At 29.3% G+C, this 25,011-nt stretch overlaps 3 protein-coding genes across 5 annotated transcripts in view; 1 reads left to right on the forward strand and 2 right to left on the reverse strand.

Moving 5' to 3' along the window:
* LOC113380919 (octopamine receptor beta-1R-like) overlaps nucleotides 1–9,927 on the reverse strand; it is a 29,369-nt gene extending 19,442 nt beyond the window's left edge. The window contains 3 exon segments of the mRNA XM_026619960.1: nucleotides 9,279–9,587; nucleotides 9,651–9,846; nucleotides 9,849–9,927. Of these exon segments, the coding sequence (XP_026475745.1) occupies nucleotides 9,279–9,587; nucleotides 9,651–9,846; nucleotides 9,849–9,927 (584 nt within the window).
* LOC113364142 (adenosine deaminase 2-like) lies at nucleotides 835–10,465 on the forward strand. 2 transcript variants are annotated; one of them, XM_026606622.1, is made up of 4 exons: nucleotides 835–1,961; nucleotides 4,576–4,760; nucleotides 4,849–5,114; nucleotides 10,408–10,465. In XM_026606622.1, the coding sequence occupies exons 1-3, from the start codon at nucleotides 924–926 to the stop codon at nucleotides 5,090–5,092; spliced, it is 1,467 nt and encodes a 488-aa protein (XP_026462407.1). In that variant the 5' UTR covers nucleotides 835–923; the 3' UTR covers nucleotides 5,093–5,114; nucleotides 10,408–10,465. The 2 variants fall into 2 exon arrangements, with proteins under 2 accessions (XP_026462407.1, XP_026462406.1); XM_026606621.1 differs by lacking the exon at nucleotides 10,408–10,465 and having other exon boundaries at nucleotides 4,849–5,124.
* Nucleotides 10,466–17,448: 6,983 nt separating this feature from the next.
* LOC113363688 (solute carrier family 25 member 35-like) lies at nucleotides 17,449–18,985 on the reverse strand. Of its 2 annotated transcripts, none has more exons than XM_026606166.1 (7): nucleotides 18,944–18,985; nucleotides 18,503–18,678; nucleotides 18,302–18,437; nucleotides 18,129–18,243; nucleotides 17,969–18,072; nucleotides 17,789–17,903; nucleotides 17,449–17,723 (listed from the first exon to the last, which is right to left on the reverse strand). In XM_026606166.1, the coding sequence occupies exons 2-7, from the start codon at nucleotides 18,661–18,663 to the stop codon at nucleotides 17,503–17,505; spliced, it is 852 nt and encodes a 283-aa protein (XP_026461951.1). In that variant the 5' UTR covers nucleotides 18,664–18,678; nucleotides 18,944–18,985; the 3' UTR covers nucleotides 17,449–17,502. The 2 variants fall into 2 exon arrangements, with proteins under 2 accessions (XP_026461951.1, XP_026461950.1); XM_026606165.1 differs by having other exon boundaries at nucleotides 18,900–18,962.
* Nucleotides 18,986–25,011: the final 6,026 nt, after the last annotated feature.

Raw genomic sequence — 25,011 nt, forward strand, 5'->3', positions numbered from 1 at the left:
GTAAAAAAATTAAGTTCAGGATTTTTTATCATAATTTATGTTGAATAATATTAAATATATATATAAATAAAGATATAACAATCATAACTAAACGACGTCGTTCGTTAAGTCATTCATAATATTGTTTTAGACACTGGCAATTGATTAAATTGACAAATTAACTGAACTGATTTCATGATAAAGAAAGATTTTCTCGTTTTTTTTTTTATTTATCAGAGTTGTTTGACGAATCATGTCTAATATATTTTAGCAATATAATAAATGAACAAAAAAATTCTCATTTTTTTAAATAGTATAATTTTAATTTAGTAAGTTTTATTTAGAAATTTGTTATGTTTTTGCAGAATATGTATTGATCTTAACATCACAATTTTATTTATTTTTATTATCAAAAAACACTAGAACGAATTAATAGCATGTGTTTATATGGAAAAAAATATTTCGAGATACGAGCTATTTGACATTCGAGCGGGGTTGCGAAACGAATTAAGCTCATATGTATGTGTACCACTGTATATATATATATATATATATATATATATATATATATATGTATGTATATGTCTGCGTGTGTAATGTATACCATTTTACATGATATAATTTGTTTATTTGCATATAATGTCGAATATAGTTTTTAGAATAACATATAGTAAAATATTTATTTAACTTGCGCAAAAATTTTCATGCATAGGTGTTTTGCGTAAGTCCATTTTTATGCAATTGATCTAAAAACGTTCATACAACTTTATTGATGATTTTAGTTACTTTATTAGAAAAATACCACTAATTTACAGACTAACATGTCTAACTATAGTACAGTAATTATTTTGTCTATTATATTTTTTGTTTCTGCAAAAAATGTGCAAGAACAAAAACTATCCATCGCTCGCAGCAAATTTTTATTCCAAGAACGCTCGCGTGCCATGGGCAGCAGCATTGTTTTGAATAAAATGGAACAAGTTGCAAATAGATTCCTGATGAAAATTAAATTGGAGGAGTTGCAGCAAGGTTTTGACGAGCCGACAAAGTTTATACCGGCTAGAAGTTTCCTGGAAGCCGTCGAAGACATGAAGAAGTCGAAAGTTTTTAGATTGTTGAAGGCGCTGCCCAAAGGTGCGGTTTTGCATGGACATGATTCAGCGCTCATCAGTTCCGAGTTTTTGTTCAAAATGACTTACGCTAAAAATCTTTGGGTAAAAGTGAATGATAAGAATGAATTTCAGGAGTTTAAGTTTGCTAAAGAGAAGCCTGGGATTGATGGAAATGATAAATGTCAAAGTTGCCAGTGGAACAATCTAGTGCAATTGCGGGATACCAACACAAGTACGAAAGTTGATGAATGGTTGAAACCACAAATGAGTCTGAATAGCCAGCATGCAGGTATGGATGTCAACACTATTTGGAAGCGTTTTATGCTCCAGTTCAAAGTGGTATCACCTTTAGTGACCTATAAACCGGCCTGGTGGTATATTTTATACAATACTTTCAAAGAATTTTATGAAGACAATGTCAGTTACATGGAAATCCGTGGACGTTTTAAAGAGCTGCGTGATCTGAACAGTAGGACCATGGAGTCTCTACAAGTAGCCAGATTTAACCGGGCGGTTCTGAAATCTTTTCAAAAACGTCATCGAGACTTCTATGGAGCCAGATTTATCTACTCACCCTTGCGGTTCTTGAATGAAACCACATTCGAACCACACTCAGTTTTATTACGGAAACTCTTGCGCCATTATCCCGATTTTGTGGCAGGTTTTGATCTAGTTGGTCAGGAGGACATCGGCTCTACTTTAAAGAATTTGACGAGGAGCATCTTGAAGGAAAAGGGAAGAACTAAGTTCTACTTTCATGCCGGCGAGACAAATTGGAGCGGTTTTCATTCCGATGAGAATTTGGTGGACGCGTTGTTGTTGGGCGCGAAAAGGATTGGGCACGGGTATGCAGTCACAAAGCATCCAAAGGTAAACAATTAGTATGTAGAAATGCTTGAAATAGTATTAAGTATTTGAAAATTGTATCATTTTTTCTCTTTGGTACGTTCGTCATATATATCAATCTCAATGCAAAAATATAGTGTTCTCCCTCATTGAAATTTTCTTTTACAATGACTAAAGAAAATAATATCTGTCAATTTAATGAAAAAATATCATTGCGCATCGTTTATTATTTATTATGCTTCACATTCACTTTTATATTCTCCAAGGAAACGTAAACATGATAAAAATAATCGAAAAATGTCATCTCGCGCCGGGTTTTTGCATAACGTCGGAGAGATCGAGAGAATTAGATGGAAATAACAGTAGAGACGTTCTATTTATTATCATTGTTTCCTTTTATATTGTTATGTTATTATGGAAGCGTGTTTCTGGGTCTTTATTGGGTCATTTGTATGCACCTGAGTGTTTATTTTCTCCCTCGCAAGCTGTTTATATGACTTTTGAACTCTTTGTTTTTTATTACGTATAAGCATTTTTATTATAAATATTTTTTATTCAAATGGTTCAATATGTTATGTAACTTAATAATGTCGGTTAGTATTTGTGCAATTTAAAATTAAGTTTAATGAATCATGTACACAAATTATAGTGCTCTAGAATGAATATATTTTCAATTCTGTGTTTTCAAAACGATTAAGACATTTAAAATTAAAACCGTAGTAGATTTTAATGGAATATTTTACAATTTTTTTGTTTTAATTTTTTTAAATAAGGTAAGATATCACAATTAAAAACAAACTTTTTTTAAAAAGCTATGACATTTTTTACAAAATTTCTTATAACGCAAATTTGTTGTAAAATACTCATTCAAATCAGTAGTTGTTGTCATAATAGATACTTTGAAAAATGCTATATTTGAATTTCAATTTACTAGTAAAAGCTGTAAGATTTGCAGAACACTTGATAAATTATTTAAAATGTATTATTTTGCAAAACTTATAATTTTAAAACTACGGAAAATGACATACTCAAAATTTTATTATAATATAAGAGAAAAAGGATATCCGAAAATTGTTATGAAGCTGCATTGCTTAATTTCTATAAATTTGCTGACCAGAAATAATTTAAAACTTGCACAATAAATTAAAATGTTTATTTAATATTTGACGCAAATTTGCAGTTATTTATGTAACGTCATTTTGATGCAATTTCATATTTCGCAATTGTGGATCGCAGATGATTTTGGCGATGGAAATTCTTTTTAATGGTGGCAACGTGGGATTGTTTAGTACATACGGCAATTCCATGCGTCAACAATGCTAAAATTAATACAACTCTTTTTTATTATTAATATTTCATCAACTATTTATTGTCATCACGATGAAGTTATAAGATTATCTCGTAGAAGACATGATTTTCTATCCGATGAGCGAAACCGCGCACTAGGAAGTCGCCTGCTCTTGTCAAAAAGTGAACAAAAAGCAAATAAATATTTGATGAAATTAAAATTCGAGATTCTGCAAAAGGGTTTTGTAGATCCTTTAAATTTCAGCCCAGCCAGAAATTTTTTGCTGGCTAAGGACAATATTAAACAATGTCCTTTATTCAGGCTATTACGTAGGATGCCTAAAGGTGCCGTTTTACATGGACACGATGTCGCACTTGCCAGTAAGGACTTTGTTTTATATAATTTAACTTATAGAGACAACGTTTATGCAAAAATAGATAAAAGTAATGATAAACTCTTGGAACTACGGTTTTCTGCGCGAAAACCTGGCGAGTGCAAGGGCTGTCGCTGGAGGAATCTCAATTACTTGAGGAAAAAATATTCAACAAATTTGGTCGATGCGTGGTTGGAACCACAACTTAGTCTGAACCCGGATGATGCCGGATTAGATGTCAATTCCATATGGAACAGGTTTATGGAACAATTTGGCAGACTGACGCCGCTAATAACGTATAAACAAGCTTGGAAGGACTACTTTTACCAAACTTTGTTGGAATTTCATGAAGACAACATTAGTTATTTGGAATTTCGTGGACTCTTGAATGACGTATACGACTTGTCTGGAAATTGGTTTAGTGGTGTGCAGGTTGCTAAATTATACGTCGACACGTTGACCAAGTTCAAAGGGCATCATCCTGGATTTTATGATGCCAAATTCATCTATGCACCCTTAAGATTTGTCAACGATACAACATTTAAACCATATTTGAGCACTTTGCGCCAGCTTTTAAAGCAGTATCCAGGATTTGTTGCGGGTTTTGATCTGGTGGGTCAAGAAGATATAGGTACGACTTTGAAGAATTTGTCTAGAAGTTTGTTAAAGGTGAAGAGCATGATTGGGTTGTCTCTTCACGCCGGTGAAACTAATTGGAACGGTTTTCATTCCGATGACAACCTTATCGACGCCGTTTTATTAGGAACCAAAAGGATTGGACACGGGTACGCCATTACTAAACATCCAAAGGTTTGTCAAGGGACATTAGAACTATAGACTACTACCTCTTGAAAATGTGAACTATATATTACTACCTCTTGAAATTACTACCTCTGTGAATTATCGAATTTTTTTTTACAAAAATCAATTTTCTTATGTCTTGTTTTTTTTCAATTTAGTTGATACATTTTTTTAAGGTTGCAGAATACATAAAGAGAAAAAGAATAGGAATCGAACTGTGTCCCATCTCTAACCAAGTCTTGGGTTTAGTGAAGGACATGAGGAATCATCCGGCGGCAGCAATGTTCACCGACGACTATCCGATCGTCATAGCGCCGGACGACCCGGGATTCTGGGGAGCCAAAGGAGTCACATACGATTGGTAACTTATAATAGCGCATACACACACACGCACACACACATATATACGTATATATATATATATATATATATATATATATATCTTTTAGGTACGAAGCGTTTATGGGTCTTGCAGCCAGGTGGCAAGACCTTCGATTGCTCAAGCAGCTGGCATTGAATTCCATCGAGCAAACTTCTCTAAACCGAAAACAAAAATACGAACTGTGGAGATTATGGAATAAGAAATGGAATAGATTCATTCATGATGTCATCAGGTACAAAGGAATCTTTCCTGAAGAAAAGAAACCGAAGAAGAATGCAATTCCGAAGTATGTGAAGGCATTGGGAGAATAAAACGGATTTGGTATTATAAAAGGTAAATATGATAGGAAATAATAGGTATATTGTTGCTAGTTTATTTGGTTGATTAAATAAAAGTGTCATTGATACGTTTATTAATTTAATATGTTTTTTTCTTGGGTTTAATTAAATTTTCTGGGACCGATCGACAAAATTGGATCCCCCCATGATGAATTGCCACTGAGCACTTTTGTGTTGTTTAGGAAGCGTGGGCGGGGTGGCGATCGCTTTCAATCACTCAAAGGGGGACACTAAGAAATATTAGGTAATCGTTGTAAGACGACCCTCGAGAAAAAGGGGCCTTTGTGAGATTTTTGGCAAATATTTGTATTTGTTCGGGTTATACGAATATATATATATATATATATATATATATATATATATATGCACTCGAACTCACACACATAAATATGGAGAGAGAACTAAATGTACACAAATTTGGGATCAAAAGACGACTTTTTTATTATTTTTATCGGTTACGGTGAAACAAGATTTTTTCTTTGAACAATATTATATATATATATATATATATATAATATATAATATATATATATATATATATATATGTATATGTATATCATAAATATTAATATTAAATGTCGTATTTTTCTGAAATTCGTTCGTTGTAAGAGATACGTATTTGTTTCAAAAAATGTTCATAATGTTTGCTTCGGTATTGAATAGTTTAGTTTATGATTTTTGTAATTCAAAATTATGTTTAAGGCCAAAATTACCAAAATTAAAATTACAGACGTTTGAAATTTTATTTTGTTACTTAAAAGTGTTAGTATTTTTAAATTTAAAATAATATTTAAGGTGCATTACATATACATAGCATACTAATATAAATATATTTCAATAACTATATACTTAAACATGAATATATCAAATTAAAGCCGCGATCTCGAATTGCGTGCAATGTTCTTTTATGGACATTGAAGATACATGTGTCTTATAAAAAAGTATACAAATCTAATCTTTTGCAAAAGGAAGAGTAGAGATTGTTATATTGTTAATGAACATACATTTGTATATATATATATATATATATATATATATATATATTTATATATATGTAATACATATATATATATATATATATATATATATATATATATATAATATACAAAATTCTACTTTTGTCTCGTACATAAAATCACGTTATCGTCATTTTTTGTATTTCTCCTATCTACTACGTTTTATTAGATTTCTTCACTCTATAGAAAAGTCGATTAAAGTTAAGAATTGTGAAGCTTCCGCATTTATATATATTTATATATATATATATATATATATATATATATATATATGAATTATGGATTTTAATGCATTTTATTTAGAGAGCTCGTAATATATTGCATTATATGACATAAATATTTACAGAACGCACTATTTGAATTACGATTTTTGTATTTTAGTTACATTATATTTTAAGGAAATATAAAATACTAAAATCAATATTTTTTACAGTAACTTTGATTTAAAGAAGCGATTTTTAATAACAAGCTCTTAATAAGACTACATTAATCATTAGTGATTCGTTGAACGAGCAGCACAGGACGCATTGCTAATTAAAATTATTATTATTACAAGCAAAAATTTTGAAATTGATTAGTTTTGTAGTAAGAACTTAAATGTAGAAAATCGTGATTTATATTATATAATCTACTTCGGACACTAATATAATATATACTACATAATTTCCGATCCGTTTATAGACTCAGTCTGCGTTTGAGTATGCAATATCTTAAACCTAACCTCATGCACTTTCATTCAAGTCTTATTATTTTAGTAACTCTAAACTTAATGGTAATTTAATTAATTTAATGATATTATTCATTCACCAGCCCCTGTTCTAGAATCATGATGTGTCTATAAGTCAATTTTATCATGTAGACACATAAAGGAAATGATCAATATGGAATTAATTGTTCCACCTGTTCCATTGACATGTCGAAAAGGCCTTGTGGCCTCTATTGTGCATTTGACTGCAAACATACACACACACTCACAAACATATATATATATATATATATATATATATATATATATATACTCGGGTGTATGCTCTCGATATTCAATATGCCGAACCGCAATTGAACTTTGCCTTCTACGATATCTCATAGCATTCTCATTAATGTATTCTCTACAGCAAAAGCGGACGAATAACCGCAAATTCCAAATTTCAGATAAATTTATATATAGGTACATATCTACATATATATTATACACATTTCTGTATAAGCATTATTTATGTTTTTCGAACTCGAAGTGTTTGCATTTGTGATATTTCCCAATAACTATACGCACAAATTGCATAGAAACTTTGTCATATAAGCTTATGACTCTAAATAAGTCTTATAAAGTACAATAAAGCGCGAGAGTTCGAGTTTTATTGACATTATTGCTTTTATTGATAATCTATTAATTTTAGCATTTGTTTTGAAAAATGGCTCTTGGAAGAATAATATATCGGAATTACATAGATGTAGCATAAAAAGTCCTTAGTGTATAAATCCCAGAGTAATTTGGCCTCTGAGTTATCTGAAGATTATCGTTCATAATCACACTTGAGTTTACATTCGTATAAAATCTATTACAACTGGAAATGTTGTTAGAAAATATATTAAAATTAGTATTTGCGGTTACGTTACACACTTTGAGGAATGCCATGTTATAATTACGAGGTTGTAGTATGGATGGTGGGTGCGTCGAGAAGAGCTCTTAGAAATATAAACCATGGCAGAGTCATTTTATATCAGATGTTTCATATTTCTGATTATATGTATAATTAAAAAGCTGTTAGAAAAACTTATGGGTTTTTGTATTCGTTATTATAATAGACATCTTGGAAAATGTCATACTCAAAATACATTTTTGTAGTACTAATGGCATGCTATGTAGATCTCTATAAATATGATAACTCAAAAGTTTAAGGTATTACTTATTGAGTATTACAAAAATTATTTTAAGAAATAGTATTTTCGATATGCGAAGTTGTAGTACAAACAGTGCCTCCTACAGAGCTTTTTGAAAATGTCAATTGTTTGAGGAATTAAAATCAGCGTTTCTCTACAATGTTTTTGAACTCAAAATGTTGTTTACACAATCAAGAAAAATTGTATTTCATGTCAGATATTTTATTTAAATTAACAAACATTGAAAAAATGGTCTATTATCAAATATTTTTTAATATATTTATACTTAAAACACTGTATGAAAGTAATTAGGTATTAGACTGATTAGTCACAGTGACGGTTTTTGTTCCATTTATACAGGAACCACAAACATAAAATGTATATTTATTATTGTTAATAATTTTTATTTATTTAAATTATGCAATGGATAATTCATTTAATAAATAAAAAACTATTTGGCCAATTAATACAACAGGACTACGTTTCACGAAATTGGCTTCCCCTCCTTCCTGACTTATCAACATACATTACCCATGGGCCATTATCGATTTATATATATATATATATATATATATATATATATATATATATATATATAAACACTTTGTGTGCCCCCGCCTTCGAATAATGGAGATATAATTATCTGCCTACACTGCGCCCCCTTGTGTGAATTTTAGTATTAGAACGCTAGATTTCTATAAATGTATTATATAATAGTTTGCAGGCTATAAAAATTTTCGGAAAAGACGACAAGTGGTGGTTTGGGTTGACGATGGGGTTTGGAAATAGGTCGATCTGGATGGATGACCTTAACCCGATGAAGTCGGTAGGCGTCGAGGGGTTTTAGAAAATGAAATAGAGATTTCTAGGGTTATATATATATATATATATATATATATATATATATATATTAAAAAGACTTCGACGATATAACTTGAAGAGCAAAAATAAATTAGAATGGACACGCATTGGGAAAACAATTGAATTGATTCTTTTCATTATCCATCTCTCCATTCTTCTATATTTCTAATTTTTTTTACTACTAATTTTCATATGATCATATTTTATTTTGTATTTGCATCAGCTTTCTATCTTAATCTCCTAGGTGTCTAATTTTCTATATCTCACAATTTCAATATTTTATATTTTTTAACTTTCTTTCTAAAAAAGCTATTTTTTCAACTGTTATTATCGTTTTAATTTTTCATATTTCTTTAAAATATTTCTTACTCTGTATTTTTTCATCTTATCTATCTACTTACCTGTAGAGCATCCTCTCTTGTCTATCCGCCTCACGATAGATCCTGTAGTACATGTAGATCATGACCACTCCTGGGAACCAGAAACTGACGGTGGAAGAAATCAGGGCGTATGTCTTGTTGACGGTGAAGGAGCAGTGCTCCTGATTTCTGCTCCTGGCAGACAGGTGCTCGCTGGTTGTGTACCAACCGGTGAAGATCGGCAAGAAGGACATAAGGGCTGGACAGAGCCAGGCTGCTGCCAGCATCGAGGAGGTGCGTCCGTTGGTCATTATCAAGGGGTAGTCGAGAGGGCGCACGATAGCGTAGTATCTAAAAAGGAGACAACAGGGGTTGGATGTGGTAAATTGTGCTTAATTGAAGTTGACTACATACCTGTCTACTGATATGCAGCAGAGATGCAAAATCGAGGCGGTCGAGAAGTACACGTCCATCGAGTTCCATACGTCGCACATGAGACTCCCGAAAAGCCATCGCCCCCTCATCACCTCCGTTAGAAAATTGAACAGCATGGCTCCCAGGACCACAAGCATGTCCGCCAGGGCTAGGGAGACCACAAACCGGTTTGCGATGTCCTTAGTTTGCGATGCCTGGCGACTGCCACTATCACGAGGAGGTTCCCTAAGAGAGCGCCCGCGATTATCGATAGCATGATGCATGATTTAATGACCAACAGCGCCAGGTCGACGACGGTGTCAGGGTGAACCACCTCCTCCTCTTCGCCCATGCATCCGTCAGGTGAAGGAGAGGATGAAGGCAGTGGTGAGGGCGCTGAGGGCGGCGGTCGGCGGTCGTGGCTATTTGATATCCATGTTCATGCCGTAGGAACTGAAACCAGAAAAAAACATAATAATAATAATGATATACATAATAAATATTTAGCCTTTTTTATTAAAATCTATTCGAAAGGTACCAAGATTATACTAGAATTTAGTTAGATCAACGTTTGTTTCTAGATGTTAGAAAATCAACGTCATATTGTATGAGCGATTTATTTCCGAATTGGTATGGAACCTTCGAAAGAGTATATATTATATATGCTTATCATAGACTCACTAAGTCCTTTTTAAGCTCCGTTGCTGAATTTCCTAAATCCTACCTTGAGTCTTATTATTTCTTTCGACGATTCCAGGGCCGGATTAAGCGTTTCGTCCTTGCAGAGTCACTTGAATTATTCATTTTTCGACATGATGCACTTTCGTGCAATACTTACAAGTTGCAGTTGCAGTTGTTAAATCCGAGGCTGAGTGAATGAAATTTTAATTATTTATCGATTTGCAGTCAAATTAAAGAAGGAACTATTGTCGAAGTGGCACGTTTTATTATAATAATTGTTTTAGAATAATAAATGAACTTGTTTCAAAATTAATAATATGATAATTTGATAACGTCTAATATTATAAAAGCAATAAAAACTAGATACAAGTGCATTTATTTTCTTATAACATTCGGAATATTTAACCCATTCGATTGGCATAAATCTGGTGGTTAGATTGAAATTAATTATTGATAGTAAGTATATATTTAAAATTGAAAAAATGGGCAATTTGTTCCGTTTTGTTAACTTTTACAAGTTTACCGTAAATACGGCCTGGCCGCCTGCACGATCAACCTGGATTAAGACTTTGCGTCGGGTTGAATTTAGTAGAGGCAAAAACGGCGCGGAAAAACTTCACAATACAATTAAAAGATAACGTCAACTACATTACAAGATACATGTGAATCATTCAATTAAATTTATTTACATTATATATATATATATATATATATATATATATATATATATAATATTTATCTTTGTCTATCGTCTTCGTTTTCTCCGAATGCGATATCAGTTCTGAATGAAGTATCGATCGCCCGTCGGGCTTTTGTACCGAAACCAAGCCATTTATATTATTTAAACCTGAATATGAGGCCAAGACTGGAAAATAGGTTACTTCGTAGTTGTACACGTATTATTAGATGCATTAAATATTGAAGAATGGGTCGAAAGGACCACCCTATTGCATATGAATACGATGCACCACGGATCACTAACAAGGAATAGACATATTTGTAATGATTGGTGGGAGTATTTAAGAAGCTCCACAGGACGCACTGTTTGTGCTACCTATTTGTAATTTTAAAATATAGTTACTATTATAAAAACAATAAATACTCAAATTAATTAATTTTTTGACAAAATTTTTAGAACCGGTACTTTTTAATGAGAAACACTAAGAAATACATTCTTCAAAACACTGTTGATACTATATAACTTTGTAAAATTGATATATGCTATTGCTTTAGAAGTCTAATATTATAATGACATACACTAAAATCAATTTAAAATGTTTGGTATTAATAATTTTCTGTATATGTTATAGTTGTTATGTTCTCTAAACAATGTATTTGAGGACAATGCGTTTCCAAAGGGCTCATCAGGATGCACTGTTTATACTACAATTAATTTTATAGTTTGAAAATGCAAATATAAATTGGTTATGGATTATAAATAACAATTGGCGATTTTCAACTTTTGAAATATTTAGTTTTCTTGGAGAAGTTTTAGGAGATAGAATCCTCTTGCCGATTTCGTTTCTGAATAACGGTATTTGTTTTTTAAGGAAATAAGTTGACTGGATTTAATAAAGTCTTACTTGTATTGAGAATCATTTTTATTTCAAATATTGGATATAGAAACATGTTGCAAGTTTAAAATTACTTTATAGTGTCACACGTGGTAGCTTTGGAACGTAGAATATAAGTTAATACATTGAATATTAATTTACTTAAAGATATGAGACTAGTGTAATAAGATTAAAATTCATTAAATCATCTTCATTGCATCATACTTAGCTCGAGGAACCACAAAGGACAAATTAATACACTGGAGATAGTATATATTATTACAGGATTGATAATAATTGAGTAAGCTGTCTTGTAACTACATTTCATTTGATAGTTAGTAAACCATAAATTAATTGAGAATTCTCTTTATAAAGTAACTCAGTTTAATATTAAACACAAAGAGATTACTTTAGAAGCACGTTTAATATATGATCACAAAGTTTTGCAACTAAATATGCATGCTCCTTAATATTAACTTTGTGTGATAAGTCAATTATTGAAAAATATTAATAATCTATCGTTAATAGTGAATAATGTATATTTAATTGTTGTTTATTTTTTTAAATATACTTTATAAATAATATATTAAATGAATGTTATTGAAAAGTATATCAAACTTTATATTTATTAATCAATACTTTTATTTTTTTCAGGCTTTTCAAGGATGTTATTCAAACAGTTAGTTTGGAATTGCTGAATTTCATTACAAAATGTACAATACGTAGGTTGTTTATCAAATAGGTCTTGTCCACAAAAGCGTAATTGCAATAGATAAATATTTGTTCAAGATTATTGCCAATCGATGGAAAATTCACACACAATACTCATGAAGGAAGCAATATGTTTTTCATTGAGGTAAAACAAAAACATATATATATATATATATATACATATATATATACTTATATATATATATATATATACACATATATTCATACATCTTTGGACTTTGTAGCTAATTAAAATCACAAGTTACTCAAGCGTTTATTAACTTTTGTCTTGTGATCCGTGTAACTTGTCAATTTACAAATATTCTAATGAACATTCACAAAATAAAAGCACGACGTTAATTAATCAAAAACGTGCAGTCAATATAAAAATTATCCCTTTTTCTCTTTGCTTTTCTCCATATTGTATATATACAAACATTTTATATAGTATGTACGAATATTAATCATTTTGCTGTATATGTGAAATATGATGAATGAGCTCTCAACGTTTACAGTGATGATTGATTATTATAATATTGTAAAATTTGACACCATTTTCAGATTAAATCATTATAGGATAAAGGATTGTGCATATAGTTAAATATACAAAATTGATTTTAACACACTGCGTGCATATCGGATAAATGATTTATTTCTTGTATACATAATAAATAAATTTAAATAAAAAAAATATTTACAAAACTATTAAATAAATTGTAGAATATTTCTCATAAAAGCAAAATAATGACTAATTTTTTACATATATAAACAGTAAAACAACTTCAAACAAAATAATTATTTTATTATTTTATAACATACAAAAATAAAAATACTTTATAAATAAATAATAACTATAATATTTTTTAAACTAACATTACTCTTATAAATTAGTATTTATCATTAAATTCAACAAAAGAACAAATTATATACTTATCAAATATTAAACAAATCATTTAGTAAAAACCATAAACAAAATTTGTATTGTATTTATATTGTATTGTAAAATAGATTGTATTAGTAACAAGTATAATAAATTTATCTAAAATGTATTCATCATATAATTTGTAATATATTTTAAAACTATAATCAATAATTTAAAAAAATTAAACTAAAAATATTGTTAATTATACAAATAATTATATAATTTACAAATATAATATAATTAAATATATTAAATAATTGTGCATATATTAATAATCATTTTATGAACAATAATATATTATAATAACATTGGAAAAGATTTTAGTTAAGTCATCATTTAATTTTGATAATTTGAAAATAATCATTATATAAATTTAAAAAATCATGATTAAGCCAGTAAAGTCATCAATAAGCAATTATAGCAATAAAATTCAGAAAATAGAATGTTGTATTAATTGAATTAATATTAATTTGTAATATTTCAGTTGTAAAATGAAAAAGTAAGTATAATTTAGAAAAAAAAATTCCTTTGAAAACTATAATATGTATCAAATAAATATAATATAAACAGCATATAATATAAACAGCAGTTAAAACAAAACACTATTAATGTATAATTATTTGTGAAATGAAAAGCACATAAAATCTACATATGATATCATAACATAAATAATATAACTTAAACTTATATTAAACTTTAGAAAAATAATATTATTTTCTAATAATTTTATTTGTTTCACAAAGAATAAAAAAACAATTTCAAAAAACGATTTGTTCTAATTGTAATTTTACAAAAACAATTCCATTATCTTACTGGGACTTAAAAAGTAATGAAACTTAAATATATTTGTTAATTTAGTTTAAACAGAATTCAATTAGAAAAAAAAATTAATTAGTATATATATATATATATATATATATATATATATATATTTAATTCAAATATAATATTTGTATGGTAAAAATTTAGAATTTTAAAAGAATGTGATTTACTAACTAGAAACAATTTATGAAAAGTGTTTTTGGGTTTGAAAATAAAATAATTAAATTAATATATAACTTTTTAAGTATAATATCTATGATAATAATAAATATAAATAACAAAATAATATAAATTATAAGTATAAACACGTAAATTTAATTTTCTTTTCAAATGCCTTTCAATGAAAAATTTTAATTAGCATTAATATTTTTATTTATTTCAAATATAATATTTGTATAGTAAAAATATATAATTTTAAAAGAATGTCATTCACTAACTATAAACAATTTATGAAAAGTTTTTTGAGTTTGAAAATATAATAATTACATTAATATATAACTTTTTAAATACAGCATCTATGTACATAATAAATATAAATAACAAAATAATATAAATTATATGTATAAAAATGTAAATTGAATTCTCTTTTCAAATGTCTGAAAAAAGCAAGCATAGCAAAACAATGATTTTAACATAAACAAACTTGCACAAAATATAATAAACAATGTATATAGCATATGTATTTATAAATTATAACTTTTAACTTACATTTTCTAACGACCATGTTCACATATTCAAACACCTACCACCACACATCAATTCCAATAAACGCCTCTCGCACGCATGTTCGATTTTTTTTGTTTTTATTTTGTTCTAGGGTTTTCTTAATTTCTACACCAGAACTTATATTGTACGACACACGAATAATTCAGCAAACACTATATTTGATTTTAAAATAATATTTAACGTAATAGTGGACACGTGTTTCTTGTTTTTATTGTAAAGTCTGCTATAAAATAACCAGAGGTCCTACTCGCGCGACGGTCGGAGGACATCTGGCGTAGCGGGCGCTTACGACCCCTATGCGGGGGTAGCGACACATACGAAGGGAAATCGAAACATAAATACAAATATATATATATATATATATATATATATACATACAAAAGGTGTATATTTATTCGTGTGTGCGTAGATGTGCTTATGTATCAGTTTACCTTAGATTCCTCAGAGGTGTAAATGTATATAGTTAGCAATCAACTTGAAGCCTTAGTAATAAAATTGTATTTTGCAATTAAATCCTCAACAGGTCGTCAATTTGATTTTATGTATATATATATATATATATATATATATATATATATATACACTTATCTCACGTTTTACATGGTACTCGTTTTACACGTTTTCGATCTTACACGGTTTTTAGCGATTTTTTTAACTTCCCGTAAGGTTATAGTAATCGCAAAAATAATCGAAAATGAAAATTTTTGCATATCTTTATGTTTTGAAGGTTTCTGCACATTTTGGTATACCTTAGAAAATGAGTGTGTGTATGGTCGGGTGCACTAATCAACCGATTTGAATGATTCAAAAAAAAAATCGATTCCTAGTGATGAGAAGACGTGCTGATTAGTTTTTGGTGAAGACAGGTCCAGCCGTTTCAAAGATACGGAGCAAAAAGTGCCAAAAATGGTATTTCAGTTTTTGAGAGAGAGAAGTACTTGATTCGAATTATTCAAAAATCATTTTACTTGTATTGACGAAATGAAGAATTGGTAAAATTTTTGGTAAGGCGGTTAGCGGTTTCGGAGATACAGAGGAAAAAGTAAAAAGAAAAGATATTGGGCGGTCAAAAATGATTAGACATATGCACATCAAATTATCAGATATCTTTTAGAGATTTTAAACATGACTGACTGACTGACAAAACGAGTTTCTTATAGTGATTTTCTTTTAGGTTTTTCCATATAAAATTGAATTTTTCGAGTTACACTTTTTTTTATTGAACATATCTTCCCTATGTAATTGGGGATAGGTGTATATTTATTATTAGAGTATAATTTATTTTAAAATCTGTACGTTTCGTATGTAATCCTATCCATCATTCAGTGTAGAATTCGCTTATCCTGATAATAGGTTGTCAAAAAAGCGGAAAAGGGAAATATTTGACAACCTAATATTAATATTATAAATAACAATAACTTATTGTATGAAGATATGGTATAAATTTATAATAAAGAGATCCAAAATAATTTTATGAATAATAATATTGTTATACGAGGTCTGTTCAAAAAGTACCCGGAATTTTCGTTTTTTCAAAAAAATATTTATTTATTCGTCTACATTAATGTGGTCCCCTTCAAAGTAGTCCCCCCCAGATATAATACACTTATGCCAGCGTTTTTTCCAATTTTCGAAGCACCCTTGATATTCACTTTTTGATATGTCCTTGAGCAGTCTCAGCGATTTTCTTCAATCGAGGAAAACCGCCGTCCTTTCATGGGTCTCTTCAACTTTGGGAATAGGAAAACGTCACACGGAGCCATATCTGGTGAATTTTTGCACTTTGCAACACTTTATTTCATTTTTTACGCAAAATTTAATACAAATTCTTTGACTTTTCAATTCTTCCATTGTAAAAATCGCCGAGCTCAGAAAAACACGTCGAACCTTAGCGACTACCACAGACAAAGTAAACAGTGAATATAGCTGAAAATTTCATCATACTTTAGGGGCATGTATACCAACACAATAAAAAAAAAATTTTGACAATCAGACACTCCAGACCCGCGAAATTTAATTATTAGTAATTCCGGGTACTTTTTGAACACACCTCGTATTTATTTAAAAAGATACTAAAGTTTACTGTTTGGACACCAATTCTTTCTGAAAAAGTTAGTTTTATATCTAGGAGCGTTCATTAATCACGATCATTCAGTGATCGATTTTTACAAAACTTGCAGCAAATTTTAAAAATTGACTCCGTTTTCTTGAAAAAAAAAACCAGAACGGTTTTGGATTATTTAAAAACAGTTGAAAAGATATCAGTTGGGAATCTAGCTTAGATTAGTTTGTTGTCCAATAATTTTATAAACAAGTAAAGAAATATAATAAATCACATTTTAAAATAAAATATTTTTATTGGTCCAACAAACATTATAAATATATTACATATAAATATAAAATAATTGTACTATATTAATAATACATAAGAGTGATTTCATATATTTTCTTCCATATCTGAGGTAGTCGTTTGAAAGGCCTTTTGTACAAGTTTTATTTGATCCCAAAATACAAGAACAAGCACCGTATGAGGACCAAGTCTCAAATAAGACGGCCAGAAACCTTTATAAAATCCATATATGCCTTCAGTTTTACACATTTTGTAAATACAATCCAATATTCCATTGTAGAGAAGTGGTCTTCCGTGTGCATCCAAACCTAAATTGGACAAAAATCATAATACAAAATTATGTTTGTGTTTATGTGTGTTGTAATAATCAAACCTTGATTATATAATCTGGTAGCTATAACATCGAATGGTGTCATGGCTAGAGACATGAGGGTTCCGCCCATCATACTAGCCACAAAAGATATCATCAACGGTGAATCATTTAAAATCTAGAATATACCTAACATTGTAACAATATAACATAAATATGCATTTATTTCAAATAATGTCTTACATTATTATCTCTTAATATTTCTTTACTTTTAGCAAATGTGACCAATTGAACACTTGAACCAACAGCTGCTCTTGGAATGGCCGAGCTAACACCACGGTAAAGACCTACAAAGGAAAAATTAATATACCTTGAATAGCAAAGAACTTTAATATTGATTTACCAATTATTCCAGATTGTTTAAAAATTTTATACAAAGCTGAAGTCATGTTTTCATGAGAGTGTTGATGACCGACAGCAATTTGAGCTGCTGCTTTTGATTGCAATTGGGTTTTAATCTACAATAAGGAGATGGTGCTTATTGTTGGAATTAAGAAGAAGATGAGGTATACATACTAAGTAAAAAGGACTTCCTGATGATGCTCCAATGGCACCACCAAGTGCACCAATTGCCATTGATCGAATAACTGATGAATTACCATTTTTGTCCTTGGTTAAACCGTGAGTGTCACAGATTTGGTAAGTTCCTAGTCTATAAAATACTTAGTGATATATATATATATATATATATATATATAAATTATAATTATAACATGCCTGAAACCATTAAGAAATAGTTGAAACCATAGAGCAGGAACAAGTCCATTTTGCAAAGCCAAAACTCCATCAGTTTTAGCAATTGTTATAAAGGCATGTGCAAAATTTTTGTAATGTATTGCATGACTTCCTCGTGCATGTAACTCTCCTTGTAGTTGCATACGAGTTTTTACTACCTACAAGTATAAAAAAACATTTATTAAATGCCAATAAGAAAAGTTCTTGATGTAAATGGAGATGGAATAAGGAAAGATGATCCTAATAAGAATTTAGAGTGGAATCCAATATGAATCTAATGAGAGGAACGAATTGCTGAGAAATGACATTGTGCAATAGTTGTAATGAATAAATAAGATAAATATTCTATTTTGAACAATTTTCTATCCATCTCCCTAACCTCAAGAGGATTTGTAAATAAACAAGCCCCCATGGCTGCAATACCTCCTAAAGCGAAATCCATTGTTATTCCATTGATTGTTTAACCATTACTAATAAAAACAACATTATATAAGTCCCTAGACATTATAATTCACTAATTGCTATCAAAATTACGTTTTTTATTCGAATGACATTGGAATCTAATTTGACAGTTTTGAAATCTGTGCGCCATCTTACCTTTTAGTTCACACCGGAAGTTCGAACCAGGATAAAAGGATACTAATATTTATTTTTAATAATAATAAACATATGAATTAAAATATTAATTGAGCCTGTAAATTTATTTAAGGCATTATTAGTCCATGGTTGGTTGGATGATTTTATTTATCCAGAACTGTTGAATAAAAAATACCTAATATTTCCATCATGTCACCTCAATCCTCTTCTTCATCTGTTGACAAATAAAATTATGTTTGATTTTCGTATCAATCTCTCAAAACATCTCTTCCACAAGAGTCGTTTACACGTTGCCCCCTCCATTCATCAGACACACTTGTCACCTACTTAAAATTCACCTGATAAATCTTTTCTAGTTGTTTTTTTGCATTTGGTGTCAATCAACTACTAAACCAGTGTAATTGTTCTTTGAGTAAAAAAATTAAAACACTGTCTTTTGTTTTACAAATTATTTACAATAAGTTCAAAATTTCAAATTTACAAAATGAAAATAGGAAATAGGGACAAAAATATGATTTGAGTATTTTGTGATTGTTTCTTGAGAAGAGAAGAGGATTTTTCTTTAAAAACTGGTGAGTTTTTAATTCAATGATGAAATTGACATTGAAATTTATATTAAAAGGTGATAACGAGCCTGTAAATGAAATCTGGATCATATTTATTTGATAATTAAATATCTAATTGATAAGATATTTTAAAATAATCAATTTCACTAAAACACTCGTATTTTTTCTCTTGTAATTAATAAAAAGTTATTTTAAATTTTAAACAAAGTGTAATATATTATTAACAGGCATTGTTATAATAATAATATTATATATATATATATAATAAAATAATTTTAATTTGAACAATGGTTATCAATTTAAAGAAAATCCTTAAAACAAAACAGGTAAACCTTTTCATCTAAAAAACTAATTTAAATATTTTATAAATTATCCTTATATATATATATATATATATATATATATATATATAATTAACAAGTCATATTATGGTAGATATAATATTTCTACTTCCATTAATGAATCTCCAAAGTTGTTGTAGGGTCTTCGTGCATTAGAGAATATTATTTTTCATCAAATTAACTGAAATTCAAACTAACTGAAATTCAAATAGTTTGAAAGTTATTTAATATTTAGTGGATTAATGTATTTTTGTAAAAAAATATTTTAACCTGTTTTTAATTACTTTTGTGGAACAAACTCGGTTTAAAAGTTATGGCCAGTGAATAAAAGTGTGTGCATTTTGTCACAAGACAATTTTGATTTTAAAGTTTGCAGAGTTGCTCTACGAATTTTTATTTATTGATAGTATTATAAATTCTTTAATCTTGTACAAGTTTGTTTAATATTTTATTAATATTAGAAAACATTTTAAAAGTAACAAGATATATAACGAATGTATGTCAAGAATTTTGAATCTGTGTTCAAAATAATTAATTATCTCTACCATTTATTCCTCTTTTCCAAATTTTTTTTCTTACTTCTTGGGTGCTCCGCCCCTGTTTTTCATCGTGCAGAGTCTCTACTATCAACAATAAAAATTTTGTCGAAAATCTTTTTCTTTTGTCGTCAAAAATAGTGCTTGCGTAAGTCTGGTAGGTCTTCTTGTTTGTCATATATTTACGAAATATAAAATTTGTTAATTGAATTTTTCTCTCTCTTCTTCTTCATTGACGTCGTACGTCCATGTTTACTTTTGTAATGAAAAAAGCACATGGTTTATTGATATATGATTATATATAAGATATATAAGGATGTATATATGTATATATAATTGTATTTGTGGATGAAAACATGTCCACAAAATTCCGTGTGATAATGCAAATTATTCGAGTATTAGTACTAATTAGGAGACGTTTGTTCTGCGAACGTGTTTGTACGGTGAAGCATGTGATTTTAGTTAATACGAGAGATAAGCTGATTCTAACGTTGTATATAACATACACGCATTTTTAAAATAACTAACAGTCCATTGGCAAAAATACACATCCATATTTACTGGTAACAAATCATTTAACCAAATATATCCTGCGTTGGGCGAAATACCGTATATACGTTGTATAATCCTTTTTTAATAATAATCAGAACATTTGTTATATTTTATGAGCTGGTTGGCAATAATAATATTTAATTATATGAAGTAGTGGATATGTACCCAGTGGATATGTACTATTTGATGCAGATTTACTAGATTCAGTTACCCACCTTAAAGAGGGCATTTATATCTTCTATAATATTGTTCTATTAATTAACTATTTAGTTTAATTTTTCTTTAGATGTCTTTAACTTTTACAATTGATGTTTAGATGTCCAAGAATATTATAGAAGATATATTGGGTTGTTCGGAAAGTAACATCGTTTTTATAGACATTTTGGCACGTAATTTTCGTGCAATAAACAAATACTTTAATATTTATGTATTGGCAGTTTTGATTGAACATCTTTTGTCATATTTTTGGTATTAGCATAATTCCGAGATCATAAATTTGTTGGGCGTTATTGGCAAAAAACTGATCAAAGTGCTTCTTGACATGCTGATTTGAGGTATAGGTCTTATTGCCTTATTTTGTAGCCGGAACAAATAATGGTCCGATGATAGCAGGTCTGGAGAATATGATGAATGTGTCATTGGGTGTCATTCAAGCTACAAAAGCTTTGGGCGATTGACCATATGTGTCATTAAAATTATATTTGTACAAACACATTGGTGACTCACGACGATGGAGATGAAGATAAAGGAGTTTTATTTTTCGAAGATTTAAGAAAAATTGATTTTGACGCAGCACCATAATCACTGGTCTTCAGTGACGACCTATAAGGTATGTCCAGTCCAATCCATCATAGTTAACGCACTTACTATCTGGATCAGACTTCCGAGGTTACTCATTTGGTATACCCAGACCTCAATGTTATTGCTGACAGAAAAAAATAATTTGGAGCCTGAACTTTTCATTGGAATGCAATTCAACCTCTCTTTCTCTGTTAACTCAACAAATCGTCTTATAATGCTACCTCCTATTATCGGTGACAACGACGAATCAAAACAAAATTTGACATAATTTATTGGATTCCACAATTCTGGACTCTTATGTCAAAGAAACCAATGATCCTGATTTGGATAAAGAGCCACTTCTTTTCTCTGATCGGAACTCATCAGATACGAATGCGCAACGCTTGCAGAAATGGAAACTGTACCCATAAATTATGCTTCTAAACATTAAGTTATTCTGATATAACTAATACCCATTAGATCGAGAACATTATGCAGAATATGGAGTTGATGGCAGGTCAAATCACCACATACGGTGGATCTGCTGACGAACATGGAATTTGTAATTGACCAGTATTACAACACTGGTCTGCTATAATCTGCTTTCCCACCACATTTTATAACGTGTTTCCCTGTATTTTTTTTTAAACTGTGAGATCACACTGGGCAGGGAGTGTGTGGCGATATCAAGCAGGCTTTTTTTTATTTGTAAAAACAATCGGACATGTCATGTATATTTTGATATCAAAATATTTTTACAGTTAATAAATTTATATTTTTTTTATTATGTTGGGAGTTTCTAATTTAATATATTGTCATAATCATCACAACTCCCACAACTTTTCTGAGGTCTTGCGTCGTCTTGATCCAGACTATACCTTGCTTGTGGATTAATTCTGACCTTTTCTATTGAAGTACATCATTTAGTTCATCCAGCTGATGACATAAGGTATCCGAATTACCCGTTATGTTATCCTGGAAAAGCTGAAAAATGAACAACTTCTTTAAAATCTTACCAAACATACTGCATCACCTTTTTCTGGCAAATTTCAGCTTTGCACCTGTATTGAGAAGGTTCTTCTTTTTTGTTTTATGGGCAATTGCGTGTATTGTATTCTTTACATTTACACCCCATTTGACATTCTTAGTAACAATTTGCTACAAAAACTGATAATTTCCAAGACTTTTCAAATGGGAATTGCGGACGCCAGTACGACGACACAAGTTTTTTCCATGAGAATCATATATTGAGTTTCGAGCAAAAACTCAGACCTTTTGAGTGGCCATGAACTTTTAAATATGATAAATTTCAACTCAATGGGATTTTATGTATTGATATTTGCCGGTTTGCACCAACTAATGCCTTTCTCGCGTCTTTATCAGCTTCAACCGCATTTCTTGGACTTGGTGCATCTTGGACATCAAAGTACCAGGAATGAAATTTAGCAAACCAATTTTGGCACTGTCGTACTATCAACACGTCATTTCCGTACATATCGATCAATTATTTCATTTTCAATAATTTCTTTTCGGCTTAAACAGTTTCTATAGCAAAAGAGTAAGACATGCCGAAAACGCTGCTTAATTCTTTCCGTATTCAAAGTGGCATCATCCAAAACTGTTGCATATAATTGATTAGAACTATTTACACAAAATATAATAATATTTTGGCCCTAAAACATAAGTTTTCAAATCATAATAATTATAGGGCTTAGTGCGATGTTAGGTTAAAAAAATAGAGCTAAATTATGGTGATAAAAAACGAATTGACTTTCCGAACAACCTTATAAATATGCCACTTTAGTAAACAAAAACGTTTGACAGACTAATAATTAAATTAAATTAATTAATTAATAATTTATTGTTATTTTATATAAAATCGCCTTAAGCAGATTTTATATTTATAGTTTTTCGTAACAATCGTACAATAAAGCTTCAATGTTAAGATTTTCAATTAAACTAGATTGTATATACCTGTTACTCTATAATCACGAAATTTAAGTTACAAATTCCAAAATACTATAAATTGGTTAATAATATATATTCATAATAGATGTAGGAACGAAATCCTTGGTTTAATTAAATATATTTTTTATTAAAAAATATAATTTCTAGATAAAGCTGTCGTTGCATTCAATTCATAGACTTGTTTTTTCGAAATACAACTTGATGTATTATTTGTTCACAAAATATTCATCTCTACAATGAAATTATTCCTTCTATCCATTTTAATGCGAAACATCTGCAAAAGCAAACAATCACATGAGTTACGTATTGTGTGTATTAAAACAAACAATGTAGTTTGCTGTTTACTGAAAACATTATTCTAAACACAAAACTCTATTTAAACTTACATTAGTATTCACAAATGGACAGGTAGATAGATTTTTGTTTCATTTTGCCATTACCGTTTACTGGTTAATTAAGGAAAGAATTTGAAATTTAAAAACTATAACGACAGGATATGAGATATCTTTGAATTGTCAATGGCGAACGGAAGCACCAACATTGGCAAGGGAAAAAACCTAAAATAAGTAATAATGGAAATTTTAAATGGATAAAGAAATGTAAAGCTTTTTTACCTTTAAAAGTGTAATCAAAGCATAAGTATATATTTAATTATAATATATTTCTAAATGCATTTTTACAAGATTGTAATAGTGTCATTAGTTGTGTATGACTTTGCCATAACTGTAATGGACGAAGCAATATATAATATTGGAAAACAAAAGCATAAAAAAAATGAAATAAATGATATATATATATATATATATATATATATATATATACATTAATCTTCTTGTAACATTGTCTTGTAAATTCATCTCATTTATTAATAATTGAAATTAATTATGATACATTTCTTAATAGTTTTTATGTATCTGAAGTAGTCGTCAGTTTTGGCTGTAATGGACGACAAAACATGGCAGTTTGGTCAAATATTTAAAAATTTATTTCACGTGTTTTACGTGATTAAATTACATAAAAATGTAATTAATCACTTTACACTATTCTGTTAGTTAATAATCTTATATACGTTTTATAGCATGTAATTGCACAATTATCTACAAGAGTGTCAATGTTGATTTTATGGACGTTGAATTATTTTAATATGTATT

This window comes from Ctenocephalides felis, unplaced genomic scaffold, assembly GCF_003426905.1.
Source record: "Ctenocephalides felis isolate EL2017-DRISC unplaced genomic scaffold, ASM342690v1 CF-g0.4_SCAFFOLD_00845, whole genome shotgun sequence".
Taxonomy (NCBI): Eukaryota; Metazoa; Arthropoda; class Insecta; order Siphonaptera; family Pulicidae; genus Ctenocephalides; species Ctenocephalides felis.

Bases quoted from the DNA above. Each gene is read 5' to 3' on its own strand.
- LOC113364142 (XM_026606622.1), top strand. From the start codon at position 924: ATGGGCAGCAGCATTGTTTTGAATAAAATGGAACAAGTTGCAAATAGA. The intron at 1,962-4,575 runs GTAAACAATTAG...CATTTTTTTAAG, and splicing joins CAGTCACAAAGCATCCAAAG to GTTGCAGAATACATAAAGAG. The intron at 4,761-4,848 runs GTAACTTATAAT...TATATCTTTTAG, and splicing joins AAAGGAGTCACATACGATTG to GTACGAAGCGTTTATGGGTC.
- LOC113363688 (XM_026606165.1), bottom strand. From the start codon at position 18,962: ATGGATTTCGCTTTAGGAGGTATTGCAGCCATGGGGGCTTGTTTATTT. The intron at 18,679-18,899 runs GTTAGGGAGATG...TTATACTTGTAG, and splicing joins TATTTACAAATCCTCTTGAG to GTAGTAAAAACTCGTATGCA. The intron at 18,438-18,502 runs GCATGTTATAAT...AGTATTTTATAG, and splicing joins CTATTTCTTAATGGTTTCAG to ACTAGGAACTTACCAAATCT.